Source organism: Anopheles cruzii, chromosome 2 (assembly GCF_943734635.1).
Source record: "Anopheles cruzii chromosome 2, idAnoCruzAS_RS32_06, whole genome shotgun sequence".
NCBI classification, from domain to species: domain Eukaryota; kingdom Metazoa; phylum Arthropoda; class Insecta; order Diptera; family Culicidae; genus Anopheles; species Anopheles cruzii.
In genome coordinates, this window is record NC_069144.1 from 3,674,959 (window position 1) to 3,689,588 (window position 14,630).

Below are 14,630 nucleotides of genomic sequence, written 5' to 3' on the forward strand. Positions count from 1 at the left end.
GCTTCCGCGCGATTCTCGGAGTTTGTGGTGGCCACTCTGGTATCGCCGCTGGTCGGAGCAGATGCGAGCGATAAGCCCCGGTGTAGCTGTGTGCGTGGCCGTGCCTCTCGAGGAATCGTGTTTTGTTTACGTTTTTGCTCACTCTTTTGCTCTCTCTCACCACGCTACGTTGGGAAGTTGGCGCGCGTAAGTTGATGTCGTCGTTTTCGTTGTCCCGTTGCTAATCAAAGCATTCACAGATCTTATTGCAGTCCAGGAAAAAGTTTGTTAATAAATTCGGCCTTTTTGGGATAGGAAACTTCCACACTCACCTTGGGCTGTGGCCGCTACCTTCCGACCAGTTCCATCTCCTCGAGGCCCCGGAGCAGGTACTCCATGCGAACCGCCCGCTGAATTTCAGGATTTTTCCATTCGTTTCCTTTGCGCCTTTGCCTTTCTTTCAGAGGATTGATGTGCAACGAAGAGAGAAGCGATGGAAACTTTTTCCAGAACTGTTCATTTGTTGGTTTTACCCTTTTTTGTGTGTGTATGTGTCTGAATTTCCTTTTGTCCAGGTTTGTCCTACATGAAACGGTTTAGTTGTAAATACTCACTCACTCACTCGTTCGTTACGTCCTAGAGTTTAATAATAGTACAATTTTACGCACAAATGCCTGACCAAGCAGTGAAGGTTTCGGTTTGGAACCCTTCCCGGTTTGGAACGACGCACTGTCTGTGTGGAGCGAACTTACAAATAGAGCACAATTCACTTTTTCGCAAACGAAACAAAACCATTGTGGTTTTCTAATGTGTCGCTAAAGTGTGCAGATGAGATGTAGGTTTAGCTTATTCCTGTCCTAATCCTAACCACTTAGAAGAGACACTTTATCCTTAGATCGATAGTAGCAAAGTCATTATTGGTGGAAAAATGGATACAAATACAATTATCTCGCGCAGCGCGCGCATGAGTTTCGAACGTTGATCGACGCCTCGAGAATCGGTCTAATCGCTGCTCGGGCGCTTGTTTTACTTGCTCGAGCTACCCGACCCACTGGCACCGGCTCCGCTCGGGAAGTTGGCCGGCTGTCCCGGCACCGAGAAGGTGGGCCGGAAGGTGGCAAAATTGGCTGCCGCTGCTGCGGCCGCGTAACCGGGTAGCGAGGTACCCTGATAGCCCTGCGGGAACTGTGACAGAGGGGCTGTGTGGGAAAAACGGGTGACAAACGATTAATAAAAGCTTGATTTCTGAAACCCGGTGTGCCGGAAGGACTTACGATTCTGCTGCACCGTGTTGCCGGTCGCTGCCAACCGCGACAGAATCGAGCGCTCCGACATCTGCAGCCGCTGGGCGACGGGTGGAATGCGGGCGAGTGTGGCCGGCAGCCGGGAAACGTCCGACTTCATGTCCGACAGCAGCTCCTCGAGCTGGTTCAGCACCTTGTGCAGCACGGCATTGGCCGGTTTGTTGCCCGCCAGCGACTCCTTGCTCAGGTGCTGATGCGATTCCGCCAGGCACTCGACCTCGGCAAACCGTGCATTCAGTGCCATCGCCGGGTGTGCCGGATCCTGGGCCAGATTGAGCAGTGCGGCCCGGCGCAACTGCTCCTCGATCACGAGCGATTGCTCGAGCAGCTTGAAGCGGCGCGCCAGAAACTTGTTCTTGATCTCCAGGAAGTTACCCTTGCCGACGTCCATCTTGAACGGCTCGTTGATGATCGCGAACCGAATGTCGTTCTGGATGTCCTGCCAGCGGCCGTACCCGTGCGTGACGATCCCGGCGAGCAGCCAGTAATCGTGCCGACGGTGCCAGATCTCGTACTCACGGCCCGGGACGGCCGCTTTTTCCTCGTTGATCCACAGCGTGTGCAGTTCCGTGAAGCCACCGTCGGCAATGTTGAACATGAAGGCCCGTTTGTGCACTTCCAGATTTTCCTTTACCGGGTCCGGTTTCCGGACCACCTCCTCGTCATCGTCCTTTACGATCACCACATCGTCATCGTCATCATCATCGTCGATCGTGGTTGATGCCGGCGGCGGTGGCGCGACTGGTTTCGCTTCCGTTTCCTTCTTCACCGGAAGGACCGTGCTGGCATCCTCTACGATCTTCACCTCATCGTCATCGTCATCGTCAGCGGCGGTGGCGACGGCAGTGGCGGCTTCCTCCGCCGGATGTCCTTCCTTCTTCGGAGCGCTCGTTTCGGCCGCTTTCGGCTCACCATCTGCTCCGCTGCCGGTGCCAGGGGTCTCGACGGCGGCGGGCTTTTTGTCCTCCTCCTTATCCTTTTCCCCCTTTACTGCCGCCGCCGGCGCTTCCTTCTTCAGTTCCAGTGGAGCATCTTCAGACTTAACTTTGGCGTCACCATCGACCGGTTCTTCCTTCTTCACCACCTCACCACCATCGCTACCCCCCTTCGTTGACCCATCGTCCCCGATCTCCATCGGTTCGGGCTTTGCCGAGGAGTCGTCTTTCTTTCCGTCTTCCTCGGCCACTTCCATTGCCGTCGGTTTCTTTTCCTCCGCTTCGTCCGTCGATTCCGTTTTCTTCGTATCGTCACCGGCAGATGATGCTTTGTCCTCCTCAGCACCACCCTCTTCCGTCGGTGGTTTCTTTTCGGCCTTTTCACCCCCATCTGCCTTGTCCACGGTGGTGGTCACCTGCTCGTCTTCCTTCTCGCCAGCCGTCGCATTCGGTGCCGGACTCGGGGCCGCACTCGTGGCCGGTGTTGCGCTCGTGCTCGTGGTGGCCGATTTCGGTGTTTCACCGCTACTACCGCCGGAAGTGCCAGCAGCGGTCATCGAACTGCCCGGCTCACCAGCACCCGACGGTCCAGCGGTGATCGCCGGAAGAGCTTGTTGCTGTGCGGCCAGTGCAATCTTGACCGGTTCGCACGGACGCTTGATCAGTTCCGGCATGCTGTAGTATCCGTTGATGTGCTCAAACTCTTGCACCTTCTTGCGGATCAACGACATCACACCGATGCGCGTGAGGACGTGCTGACGCGAAAGACCCTCCCGTGGGACACCGTCGGCAAAGGTTTCCGCATTATCGGCGCCCGGTTCGCACAGGTGGCGCATAAACAGCGAAACGTACGCCTTGAAGATGCGCTCCGATTTGCCCCGCAAATCGCGCACCAACCACTGCGAGTGGAACGCGTCCTGCGGTGGCATCCCGTAGCGCATGATCGCATTCAGGAAGCTCTTCCGCTGGCGGGCATTAAAACCGAGCACCTCGATGTTGCCCCCGACACGGGCCAACAGCGGTGGCAGCGGCCGATTGTCCCGTTCCGCTTCCTTGCGCTCGATCCGCCGGCGGCTACGCCGCCCCAACTCACTCTCTTCGTCGTCCTCATCGCGATCCTCGTCCGAGTTGCCCGAGTAGTCGGAGTTGTTGTAATCGGAAACGTTCTCCTGCCACGTCGAATCCTCCTTGACCGTCGAGTCCGTCTGAATGACGCCACCGTCCGTGTAGTTGACCTGCTTCCGTACCCGCTTCCCCTTGCCGAGGGTCCGCGACAGATCCTCCTGGTGCTGCTCGTAGTGGTGACGCAACAGCTTCACCCAGTACGCGGGGTCCGAGTTCTCGGCCTCCTGTTTGATCACCTCGGTTTCCGCTTCCTCCTCGACGTCCTCCTTCGTCGAGTAGGATGCCACCTTGAACGACGACAGATACTCGTTGGCCCAGTTCTCTTTCTCCTCCACGCCCTTGTTCGACCGATCGAGCAACTCGGCGACCGCCTTGTCATCGTAATGGATCGCCTCGCCATCGTCCTTGGCATCCTCCTCCTTGAACAGTTCCTCCGTACCGAAGCGCAAAATATCGTCCAGCTCTTGCTTGGTAAAGTTCGTGCCCTTACCGCCCATCCCGGGCCGTACCACCAGATGCGTCAGCATCATCTTCCTTTTGGCCACCTGCGTCACACGCTCCTCGACCGAGTTGCGCGTCACGAACCGATAGATCATCACCTTGTTGGCCTGCCCGATACGATGGGCGCGCGAAAAGGCCTGTATATCGTTGTGCGGGTTCCAATCGGAGTCGTAGATGATGACCGTGTCGGCGGTGGCCAAATTGATACCGAGACCACCGGCACGGGTCGACAGGAGGAAGCAAAACTGGGGCGCTCCGGGTGCATTGAATCGATCGATCGCCTCCTGCCGGATACTGCCCGTGATGCCTCCGTCGATCCGTTCGTACTTGTAGCCCATACCCTCCAGAAAGTCCTCCAGGATGTCCAACATTTTGGTCATCTGCGAGAAGATCAGTACCCGGTGGCCTTGCGATTTCAGCAGCCGTAGCATCTTCTCCAACAGCACCAGCTTGCCGGCCGCCTTCGTCAGCGACTGCAGCTCGTAGTTGCCACCGGGCCCGAGCGTCGCTTCTTCGGCGGCCGCCGCAAACAGGTACGGGTGGTTGCAGCACTTCTTCAGATCCATCATGATGTTAATGAGCGAGCAAGCGCCACCGCCACCCTTCGGATTGAGCGCTTCGTAGTTGCGCGTCAGAATGTACTTGTAGTACTTCTTCTGCAGCGGCGACAGCTCGACGCGCACAATAAACTCCGACTTGGTCGGCATGTTCTTCAGCACGTCCGCCTTCAGCCGGCGCAGCATGTGCGGTCCGAGCATCTCGTGGAGCCGCTTCACCTGTTCCTCCTTCGAGATGTCCGCAAACTCGCTCTGGAACTCGGCCAGCTCGTTAAACTTGTTCTTGTTCAGGAAGTTCAGCAGATGGAACAGCTCCTCCAGGTTGTTCTGCAACGGCGTCCCGGTCAGCAGCAGCTTGTACGCAATGTTGTACCCGTTCAGGATCTTAAAGAACTTGCTCTGGTTCGACTTGAGCCGATGCGCTTCGTCCACCACCAGCACCGACCAATCGATCGATCCCAGACACGCGGCATCGATCGTGATCAGTTCGTAGCTCGTCAGCAGCACATTAAACTTGATCGAGCTGGCCCGAATGCGGGACGCTTTTCCCCCGCGTACGGCACCCTCCTCGAACGACAGCTCATTCTCGCGGATCACCGCCCGGGACTCCTTGTCACCGACGTACGTGATACAGTAAAAATCCGGTGCCCACGTCTCAAACTCACGCTCCCAGTTGATGATCGTGGACAGAGGGACCGCCACCAGGAACGGCCCCCGGCAGTGACCCTCCTTGTAGAGCGAGTACAGAAAGGTGGCCGTCTGGATCGTCTTCCCGAGGCCCATCTCGTCCGCCAGGATCGTGTCCGTGCCGTGAACCCACGAGTACCGCAACCAGTTGATGCCCTCGAGCTGGTACGGATGCAGCCGCATTCCGGTTTCGTCCAGGTACGGTGGTTGTACCTCCAGCTTGCGCTTCAAATCCGACGTCGGCTTGTCCGGTGGCGGTGTGTAGCGCTTCACGCCCGCCGTACGCTCCTCTTCCTCGAGTTCGCGCAAACGGCGTCGGCCTTTCTTTTTGCTCTTCTTGCTACTGCTGCTACTGCTGCCTCCGCCACCGCTGCTCCCTCCGCCGATGTCCTGCGAACAGTTGGCCCTCAGATCCAGGTAATACTCGATGGCCATCTTCATGCCCGGGATATCTTCCTCTTCGTCCTCCCAGGTGGCGGCGTCGTACGGCAGCTCGCGCCACTTTACCAGATACAGTGTGCGCCCGTCGCGCATCGTCCGGTGGTTGATGATCCGGTGCACCATCAGCCACTCCGGTTTCACGCCGTATCGGTAGAACTTTTCCTCCAGTTCGCTCTCGTTCACGTCGCCCTTTTCGCGCATCCGCTGGATGCGCTTGTAGCGATTGTCCTGCTCGTCGAGCGCTTCCTCCAGCTTCGGCGGTTCCTCCATGTCGTACTTGCGCGTGTAGTACCGGAACATGAGCGGATGGTACACGTCCAGCTGCAGTTCCGTGATCCAATCGCAATGCCAGTACGATTTCTCGGCCCACTTGACAAAGTACTCACGGCGGCGGGTTGGTGCCGCCGGTGCCGCACCCTTCGCCGCCCCATCGTCCACCGTGCTGCTGATTGGTTTGTCCGTCCAGCGCCAGGTGAGAATCTTCTGCACCTTATCGGGCAGCGGTGGACAGCTGCACCTCGGGCACCGCCAGTCCCCGTCCGGAATGTCATCCAGCGGCGGATTGAGACAGAACGTGTGGTACGCCGACGGACAGTTGTCACAGCACAGCAGCTCACCGCCGTCCTTGCACACCCGGCAGAACTCCTGATGCTCGTCGTCGTCCTCGTCGGCCGGACCTTCCGCTTCGCACGTCGGGCACGACCACTTCCCCTCCGGTGTGTCCTCCAGCTCCGGATCGAGGCACACCAGGTGGTACGCCTTGGGGCACGTGTCGCACAGGATGATCTCGCCGCCCTGCTGGCACACCTCGCAGTAATCCTGGTGCTCGTGCTCGCCCTCCTCGCCACCGTCCCCCGTGAACTTGCTCTTCTTAGCTTTGCTCTTCTTTTTCGACTTGTTGCCGATCTTCGTTTTCGCTTTCTTCCGCACCGGCGGCTGATCGGACGAGGGCCCCGCATCCCCATCACCGGCCGTCCCCCCGCCACCGCTGCCACCCGAGCCGCCCATTCCGGACGATTCACCACGCTCGGGCCGCTCCGGCAGCTCTTCCGATTGCTGAAGCATCTTCTCAAACTCCGCATCCGAGTCACGTTCCGATCCGCCGCTCGCATCCTGATCCTCATCCGAGCTGGCGTTCTTGCGCTTGCCGAACTTGATCTTCAGCGTGGGGACTTTCTGCTTGCGGCTGCTACTGGTGCTGCTGCTCTTGCGGGTCGAACTGCCACCGCCACCGCCGCCACTGCTCCCGCTCTTGCCCTTCTTGCTCTTGCGTGTCCTCTCGCGCTCGATCTCCTCCTCTTCCTCTTCGTCCTCGTCGTCGTACACCATGTCGTCGTGCTTGTTCTCGGTTTTGCTGCGCGATCGACTCGACTTGGGCACGTACTCCGGTGTGCCCGGGGCCTCCTCTTCTCCACCGGCCGCCGCCGTCGCCGCCACGGCATCCTCACTCGGGATGTTCGGGTTTTGCGTGACGAACTCACGCCACTTGGCCGCCACCAGCATCATCAGTTTGGCCGTCGGGACGCGCGGGTTTTCCTTCTGCAAGATTGGCCGCACGTGCGTCTGGAACATCTTGAAGGTGACCAGATTCTCGAAATCCTCCTCCGAGTACTCGATCTTCACGTCGGTCAGGTCGAACGAACTGCACACCTCCTGGATCGAGGGCATCTTTTCTTTCTCCTCGGCCGCTGCAGCGGCGGCTGCGGCTGCAGCTGCGGCCGCCTTCTTATCCGACTCATTGCGACTGCTGCTCCCTCCGCTGCTACTGCCCTTCTTCCGATCGCGTCCCCGCTTCGGGCGCGACTCGTAATCGGAATCGGCTGCGGCGGCGGCAGCAGCGGCGGCCGCGGCCGATGTGCCACCACCGTCGTCGCCGCTCTGTTTCTGATCACTCTCGTCCCCGCTGTCATTCTTCTTGCGCTTTTTCTTCTTCCGGCCCCGCTTTTCGTCACTGCTGCGCGCCTTTCGCTTTTTGCCCTTCTTCTTCTTCCGGCTGTCCTCCGGCTCGTAGTCGTCGTCTTCGTCTTGCTGCGCGTTGCTTTTCGCGGTCGCCTCCTCGTCCGAGCCATCCTCACCGTCGGCCGCTAGCGATGCATCCGCCGTTTCATCCATTCCTGCACCGCTTTCTTCCTCTGGAAATCGGGAAACGCCAAACGGGTTAGAAGGAATGCTTGTGTCAGACGAATTTGCAGCAGCATATTGCGATTCTACTAAGGATACTAGGATGACTATTGTTCCACCAATTCAATACAGTATATGGACTTTCATCAAACTACCTTTGCCGCGTCTCTGAATCACTTCGAATAGTTATCCGTGTCCAGTAATACAACGAAACCTGCACAATTCCTTTTTTCAATGATCACCTTGTAGTGCTTATTCTTCTTCCGATTCCGACCCCTACCCGGTCACGGGCCCGACAAAAAGAAACAAAATGTGGCGAGAGTGAGAAAATGCGATGTGTGTGTGTGTGTGCACAATAAAGCCCAAAAGCAAAATGTTTGAACGATGGAAAGGAGGAAAGAACTCGCGGTACTCCGCGACCACCCTTCGATCACCAACAGCTTACACACACACACACTGATACACAGTTCCTTCACACGGAAGTTCGCTGCTCACTCGGAGCCCCATTGCGGAACGCTAGCGCTACGCGGCGGCGGCGACGACGACACACAAACGCGCACACACATCGCTACACATCCAAGCAGCAGCCCCACTACGCCGCCATTACTTACGCTTCCCTTGTGCGAAAGACGCGAGAAGGAACTTCTTTGTCGATCTGTTTTGCAAATTTTACGCATTCTACGACGAATCGAAGGTATGTTTCCGCGGAACGGTATCCGAATCTGAACCGATCCCCGCCTACTGCTACCGGGTTTGCACTACTACTTACCGGCAATGGACTCGTCAATTTCCTCATCGGAAGCCATCGTCCGATCCGATGCGGTCTGGCGTCCCTCACTTTTTTGTCCACACACTTTTTATACAAACGCACAACAATAGGTGGCCAGCGGGTTCACCAGACGTGCCGCGTTCGCTTGCTGACCTATCCAAAATCCAAGATGGCGGTGCGCCGCAAAGCGAAGGAGCCTTTCGGTTGTCCCGGTCGGCGTGCTACTGATGACACATTGATGACGGCGATGACGGTGCTGCTACTACGTTGGTGTGTGTGCGCTGTTGTTGTCGCTTTCTTCTTTCACGCGCGTCTCACGTACACACACACACAACTCTGGCAGCTGATGAAAACAAACCGCCGAGGGGTCCAACAACGAGGCGCTGTCAACAATCAATTGACAATCGGTGCCGTGAAAAAACCCGCGAATCGTTTCTGATCATTTTATTGGTTAAAAACAAACATCTTCTTGTTTCGGTTTTCGAAGGCAACTTTGATCTGTTTTACTTAACTTGGCTCTATCGTCGAAGCGCCTCGCTGTAATCTTTCAGCGCAGACGAGTACAGTGTAAACGCCCCGGTGCCACTCTTGCACGGCTGGCCTACCATCAGCCGGGAGGACGGGGATTCGAGGCGATCGTTGGTACCTCTCAGCATAGCGTTCTTCAGGAACGTAAGGGACGATTCGAACGACATCTGCTGCAGCGGGGAGGCCGAACTTTCCATACCGGCCCGGCTCATGCCCTTGAACGTGCCATCGCTGGTCATGTAGTCGGCCACGAGCAGCAGGTGGCGCGGATCGATCACGATGCCGTACACGCTGAACACGTTCTGGATTTCTTTCACAATGACGCGCGACGCCGCCTCGATACCGTACCGGGCGGCCATCGCGTGGACATCGTTCATGTACAGGCGCCTCAAATCGAGCAGCTTGGCGTGCCGAGCCATGGCCGAGATGTTGATTCCGTCCGTCTTCAGATACAACCGATCGTTCTGGGTGTACGTGATGGCACGCTTGATCCGTGGCACCTCCCAGACGACACTTTTTCCGGCGATCTGCCGGAAAATCTTCGTAAAATCGGTATCCCGTAGCTTCAGGGGCATGTGTAGCTCCAGCTGACACCAGCGGAACTGCTTCCGGTCGTACGTGTACATCTTGACCTGCTCGTTTGCTCGGCGCGCATGCTTCACCTCTTCCGCTTCCGTCAGCACTCGCTGATCCGCACCCGCTGCTACGGCCGCCGGTCCAATGATGTCCCCTTCACCTACTGCTTCATCGATTACTTCCTGTTGCTGGGGTGCCACCAGTTGGTGCTCGCCATCGCTGCCTTCGCCATCAGCCGAACCATCGGACTCGTCACCGGATTGTTCCGATTCGCCGTCATCGTACGCATGATCGTCTGATTTTTTGCTCTTAATTTTCAACTCGGTCGCATCGGCATCATCACCGCCGCCGGCATCACTGTCCTCTGACTCGCTGTCACTGTCACGACCACCGGCTTCCGCACCATCCGTCGTCGTCGGTTCGCTCCGGTCAATCGCTTCATCGCCTTCATCGTCTCCCGATTTTTTCGATTTCCTGCTGACCGCCACTTCGTCTTCGATTCTGTAAAACAACCGTAATCATAATTAGCCTCAGTTATTCGACAACCCGGTGTTCCGGTTGCAAACAAACTTACAACACATTCTTGGCCGATTCCACCTTCCGGATCTCCTTGAACATTAGCGCGAAGAAGTGGCGGGACATGTGGCGCAATATTTCCTGCGGCGTGACCCGATAATCGTGTGCGTACGCGTCGGGCGGCAGAAACTGGAACCGAATCACGTGTTGCATGCCGCGCGACGGATGCAGCACCAGCCGGGACTTGACGTGAATGTCTGGGAAAAGCAGGAAGACTTAATAATATCCCCGGCGCAGCCCGACCCCGAAAATCCCCGATACTCACGTTCCAGCACATCGGCCACCGTCACACGGTTCAACGATTTGCGCAGCTTGTCGGCCAGCGCCGGCAAGCGTTCCGGTTTGCGGTGCGTCAGAAACGGTATCTCCATCGACGGTGTCTTAATGTTGGCCGTGGCACTCATCAGAATTTCGCGCAACCGCGGAATACCGAGGGTCACGTTCATCTCGCCACGCCCCGCAAAGTGGAACGTGTTCAGTGTCATCTGTGTCGACGGTTCACCGATCGATTGGGCGGCCAATACACCGACCGGTTCACCGGGTGCCACCAGCGCCCCGCTACCCTTTATCTGCATCAGTTCGTCGACGTCGTGTAGCGGTTGCTCGGTGCGCTTATAGTTGCGCACCAGTTCCTCGAGCCTCTCCGGTAGCACCCCAAAATGGGCATCGGCACGGAACACGGCCGCCAGCGGATCGGGGCAGTGTGACGATTGCTTCGCAAAGTCCCGTTTCTCGTCCGTGTCCAGCTTGTTCCAGCGTTTCAGCAGCTTCTTGGTCAGCTTCGTACGTCCGGTGCTGGACTTTAGTTTGTCCGGATTGGACAGTTTCTCCCGAACGGACGGGGCGCTTTGTTCCGAGTACAACGAAAAGCCAGACAGACGTGTTTTCTGCTGACCCCCCGCGTGTTGTTTCCTCCAGCGTTTCATTCGTTTTACGTGCTTTTTGATGGCCTCATGCAACGGATCTTCGGCGGCAGCGCTGGCCAAACGGTCCTGCAGCTCGCGGCGTACTATCACGTCACGGTTCTGATCGAGAAAGCGCAGCTGTTTCTCTTGCCCCACAAACTGGGACTTGCCAATATCGAGACCGTCCTCACCGTACATGAACTGGACCACACTGCCGTCGCTGTCCCGTACCGTCATATCGTACTGCACCGAGAGGCCCTCCAGATGCTTCACCAGGCAGCGCTGCAGGTACCCGGAGCGACTGGTCTTGACGGCCGTGTCGATCAACCCTTCGCGACCGGCCATGCAGTGGAAGAAAAAGTCCTGCGGCTGGATGCCCGTCATAAACCGCCCATCGATGAAGCCACCCGATTTTGGGGACGTTTCAAAGTGCGCAAAGCTGGGCAGCGAACGGCCCGACATCATGAGGGGCGGACGCTTGCCTTCCAGCTCGATCTGCCCCAGCAGACACGAGATTTGCATCGTGTTGACGGTGGATCCCTTCGCACCGGATTGCACCATCAACTGCAGATTGTTGTCCGGGAACTTGCTGATCAGTCCCTCGGGAAGGCAGGCACTTTGACGGGATGGGAATGAACATTAGATGAGACTGGCCATCGAAATACTGTCACATCAACTTACTTATTGATCTGATTCGTGTACTTATCCAGCACCGATTTGTACTTCCGATCGAGAATGGACCGGAACTTGGGATTCTTCGCGTACGCCTCCGTCAACCGACTGGTTAGTTCTTCGCGTGAAACACTCCCGGGCAGCTCGAGTGCCGCCGCCGTCGCTTCGTGTCCGGCCACGGCTCGGCATTCGGCAATAATTTTGGCCCGCTTTCGATCGGCCTTCGACTGCACCAGAATGTCGTGGACGCCCAGCGTAAATCCTTCCCACTGCAGGTAGTAGGTGAAGAGGCGCGACAGCGAAGAAAGCAACGCCGAAGAACACACGCCACCGTACAGTTCGTACATGCAGTGGATTAACCCGTACGGGGTGGCCCCAAAGTGGTTCTTATCGAGGATACCGCACAGCAGTTCGCCCTGCCGGATGAACACTTCCGACTCCGAGAGCTCGTTCTCGGTCAACGGGCTGCCACCGTACTGCCAGGGCCGTGCGGGAAGTATACACCAATGCTGCCGGGGGAGACATGTGATAAGTAAGTGGACAGGGTCTCGATATGACATTGAAAAGGGCCTTTACCTTGTTGTTGAGCTTTGACTTTCCCTCCAGATTGATGTGTGGCAACCCCTTCGGGATGGTGTTCTTCACGATCGTGGAGATGATCTGCTTGCCGGACCACAATCTTACCGGTTTCACGATCGCAGGTGGTAGCAACTCAATGTCTCCTTTCTGGTTGCTAAGTGCTTGGAACACCAGCTGCTGATAGTCTTCCCTGAAAGACGCGTTGTTATAGCGTACTCTAGCCAACCGGTTGAACGATCATCTTACCGATTGAAGAACTTTCCACGAATGAACAGCTTCACGGCCGAAACGATGTGATCCTGAATGAGGCCACCCAACGGGGTACCGTCCTTCGGCACGAGGTACTGATACGGCACCGCAACCAATTCGTACGCTTCGCTACGGGCTACTTCGTTCTGCGGCAGATGCGCGTTCATTTCGTCCCCATCAAAGTCGGCGTTGTACGATTTGCAGTTCGAGTAGTGCAGCCGGAAAATCTTCTCCCCCGGCAGTATCCGGGCACGGTGCGCCATTATACTCGGCCGGTGCAGGGTCGGCTGACGGTTGAGCAGCAAAATGTCACCGTTCTGCAGGTGCCGGTGGACGATCTTGATCGAATCATGATCGGATGACCCCCCGGAGGGCAGCGCTGGAGTGAGCAACGTTTTGGCCACCGATTGACGCTGGGTAACGTTGATGGCGGAAAGTTTTATCACCCGACCGTTCGAGTCTTCAATCATGTTGGCACCCGGGTAAACTTCGGGCCCGTTCAGGACCCACTGGCGCAGCTCCGCCACGTTCCACGGTGTCACCGGTACCGGGTAAGTGAGCTTCAGCGCAAACCGCTTCGGAATGCCAATCTCTTCGACGCCAATGTTCGGGTCGGGCGTAATGACGGTACGGGCGGCATGATTGACCCGTTTGCCCATCATGTGCTGCCGGATGATACCGAACTTCTTTTCGATCATTTGTTTCAGGCCCCACGATTTGTTCGACATCTTGGCCGACATCGGTTGCTCTTCCAGCAGACGGTCAACGTTGGTCTGGAGCACCAGCCAGGCGTAGTAGAGCTTCTCGTGTTGTGTGTCACCTCTGGCTCCACTCACGACACTCTTAACCGTTGCCAGCGCGGTCTCGGACAAACCCGCCGCTGCCGCCGCAGTGCTCGTACCGTATTCCATTAAGATCGCCCGGACGGTACTGTTGGCCAGCAGAATATCGCGCAGAATGGTTGACTGTGGATGCTCCACGATACTTTCCCCGTCGGTACGCCGCACGGGCCGCACTTTCGGCGGTGGAACCGGTACGACTTCCATGAAGAATATATCGGTCGGATGTTCGCCACACACCTTGCGCATCATCGGAAACAGCAGCTGCAGGGTGGTTCCATTGAGCGCATACAATCGCCGCAGGTACAGCATACAATCTTGGGCCAGCATCGCTTCGACGGACGCTTTCACCTGGCTCTCCACCAGGTCTTTGTCGGCACCCTTGTTCTTGCTGGAAAGAAACATGAAACACGTAGACGCGAGGGGCCACGACAGACAGATCCTTCCCGGTACTTACAGGTACGCCAGTTTGTCCGTTTTCGACCAGCTGATGCACAGCTTCTTGTCCGACATGCGCACCTTCTGCACCATCGCCTTGCAGTGGATGCACTTCTTTAGGACACACTCCTTCAACGTACCGTTCACGATCGCCATCCGGATCGCGCTCGATAGCTTCGTGTTGCCCAGCATATTGTACGGTTGGTTGTGCAGCAAGTCCTCGTAGTGCACCACCTGTTCCGGGATCGGCTGCGCCGGGTCCGCCTGCTGTTTCGCCTTGTATACGTCCAGCTCTTCCGCCTCGACCAAGTAGCCGGCATCGGCCAGTCGAAGCTGCAGCTCGAGCATCGCCTTCACGCCGTCGTGCATCAGAAGCCGCGTGCAGGACATGCAGCTGATGCGCATCACGTTGTAGAGGGTGCGCAGGAAGAACGGATTGTACACCGTCAGGTCGATCTCAATGTGTCCAAAGTGTCCTTCGCAATTCTGCTCGTCACGGGCGCACGTTAGGCACACTTCACCCCGAGCGCATGGGCCCATGGCAGGGTCGTAAAGGCCGCCGCTCAACGCGTGACCCAGTTCGTTGAACGAACGTGAGTGCGTTACCTTCGCCACGCTAATACGGCGGATGTCCTCCGTCGTGAAGACGGAAAACTCCAGGTTCGTCGGATCGAGATTAATGATCGTCATCGTGGCGGGCTGTGCAAACAATAACCGACCACCAAAGCTTTACCAGCCTGCTTTTCGCGGTAGTGATAAACGGTACACTCTGAGATCCGTCGATGATCCGTTAATTTCGTGATTTGTCTAGTTTTCTATCAATTTCAATCACAACGCGGCCAAGTATCG

At 57.1% G+C, this 14,630-nt stretch overlaps 2 protein-coding genes across 2 annotated transcripts; both read right to left on the reverse strand.

Annotated features, from left to right (window-relative positions):
- Positions 1-530: 530 nt before the first annotated feature.
- Positions 531-8,537, reverse strand: LOC128276806 (chromodomain-helicase-DNA-binding protein Mi-2 homolog). The gene is made up of 3 exons (XM_053015270.1): positions 8,420-8,537; positions 1,254-7,661; positions 531-1,178 (listed from the first exon to the last, which is right to left on the reverse strand). The coding sequence occupies exons 1-3, from the start codon at positions 8,454-8,456 to the stop codon at positions 1,006-1,008; spliced, it is 6,618 nt and encodes a 2,205-aa protein (XP_052871230.1). The 5' UTR covers positions 8,457-8,537; the 3' UTR covers positions 531-1,005.
- Positions 8,538-8,937: 400 nt separating this feature from the next.
- On the reverse strand, positions 8,938-14,471 carry LOC128274891 (DNA-directed RNA polymerase I subunit RPA1). The gene is made up of 7 exons (XM_053013234.1): positions 13,801-14,471; positions 12,502-13,734; positions 12,253-12,445; positions 11,686-12,185; positions 10,365-11,620; positions 10,098-10,296; positions 8,938-10,024 (listed from the first exon to the last, which is right to left on the reverse strand). Exons 1-7 carry the CDS (start codon positions 14,469-14,471, stop codon positions 8,938-8,940), a joined length of 5,139 nt encoding a protein of 1,712 aa, XP_052869194.1.
- Between the last annotated feature and the right edge of the window lie 159 nt (positions 14,472-14,630).

What these genes read in the sequence shown, in the direction of transcription:
- LOC128274891 (XM_053013234.1), bottom strand. Translation starts at nt 14,471, where the DNA reads ATGACGATCATTAATCTCGATCCGACGAACCTGGAGTTTTCCGTCTTC. An exon ending in ACGGACAAACTGGCGTACCT is followed by an intron (nt 13,735 to 13,800) that starts GTAAGTACCGGG and finishes GTTTCTTTCCAG; the next exon opens with CAAGAACAAGGGTGCCGACA. An exon ending in CGTGGAAAGTTCTTCAATCG is followed by an intron (nt 12,446 to 12,501) that starts GTAAGATGATCG and finishes CGCGTCTTTCAG; the next exon opens with GGAAGACTATCAGCAGCTGG.
- LOC128276806 (XM_053015270.1), bottom strand. Translation starts at nt 8,456, where the DNA reads ATGGCTTCCGATGAGGAAATTGACGAGTCCATTGCCG. An exon ending in AATTGACGAGTCCATTGCCG is followed by an intron (nt 7,662 to 8,419) that starts GTAAGTAGTAGT and finishes CCCGATTTCCAG; the next exon opens with AGGAAGAAAGCGGTGCAGGA. An exon ending in CAACACGGTGCAGCAGAATC is followed by an intron (nt 1,179 to 1,253) that starts GTAAGTCCTTCC and finishes TTTCCCACACAG; the next exon opens with CCCCTCTGTCACAGTTCCCG.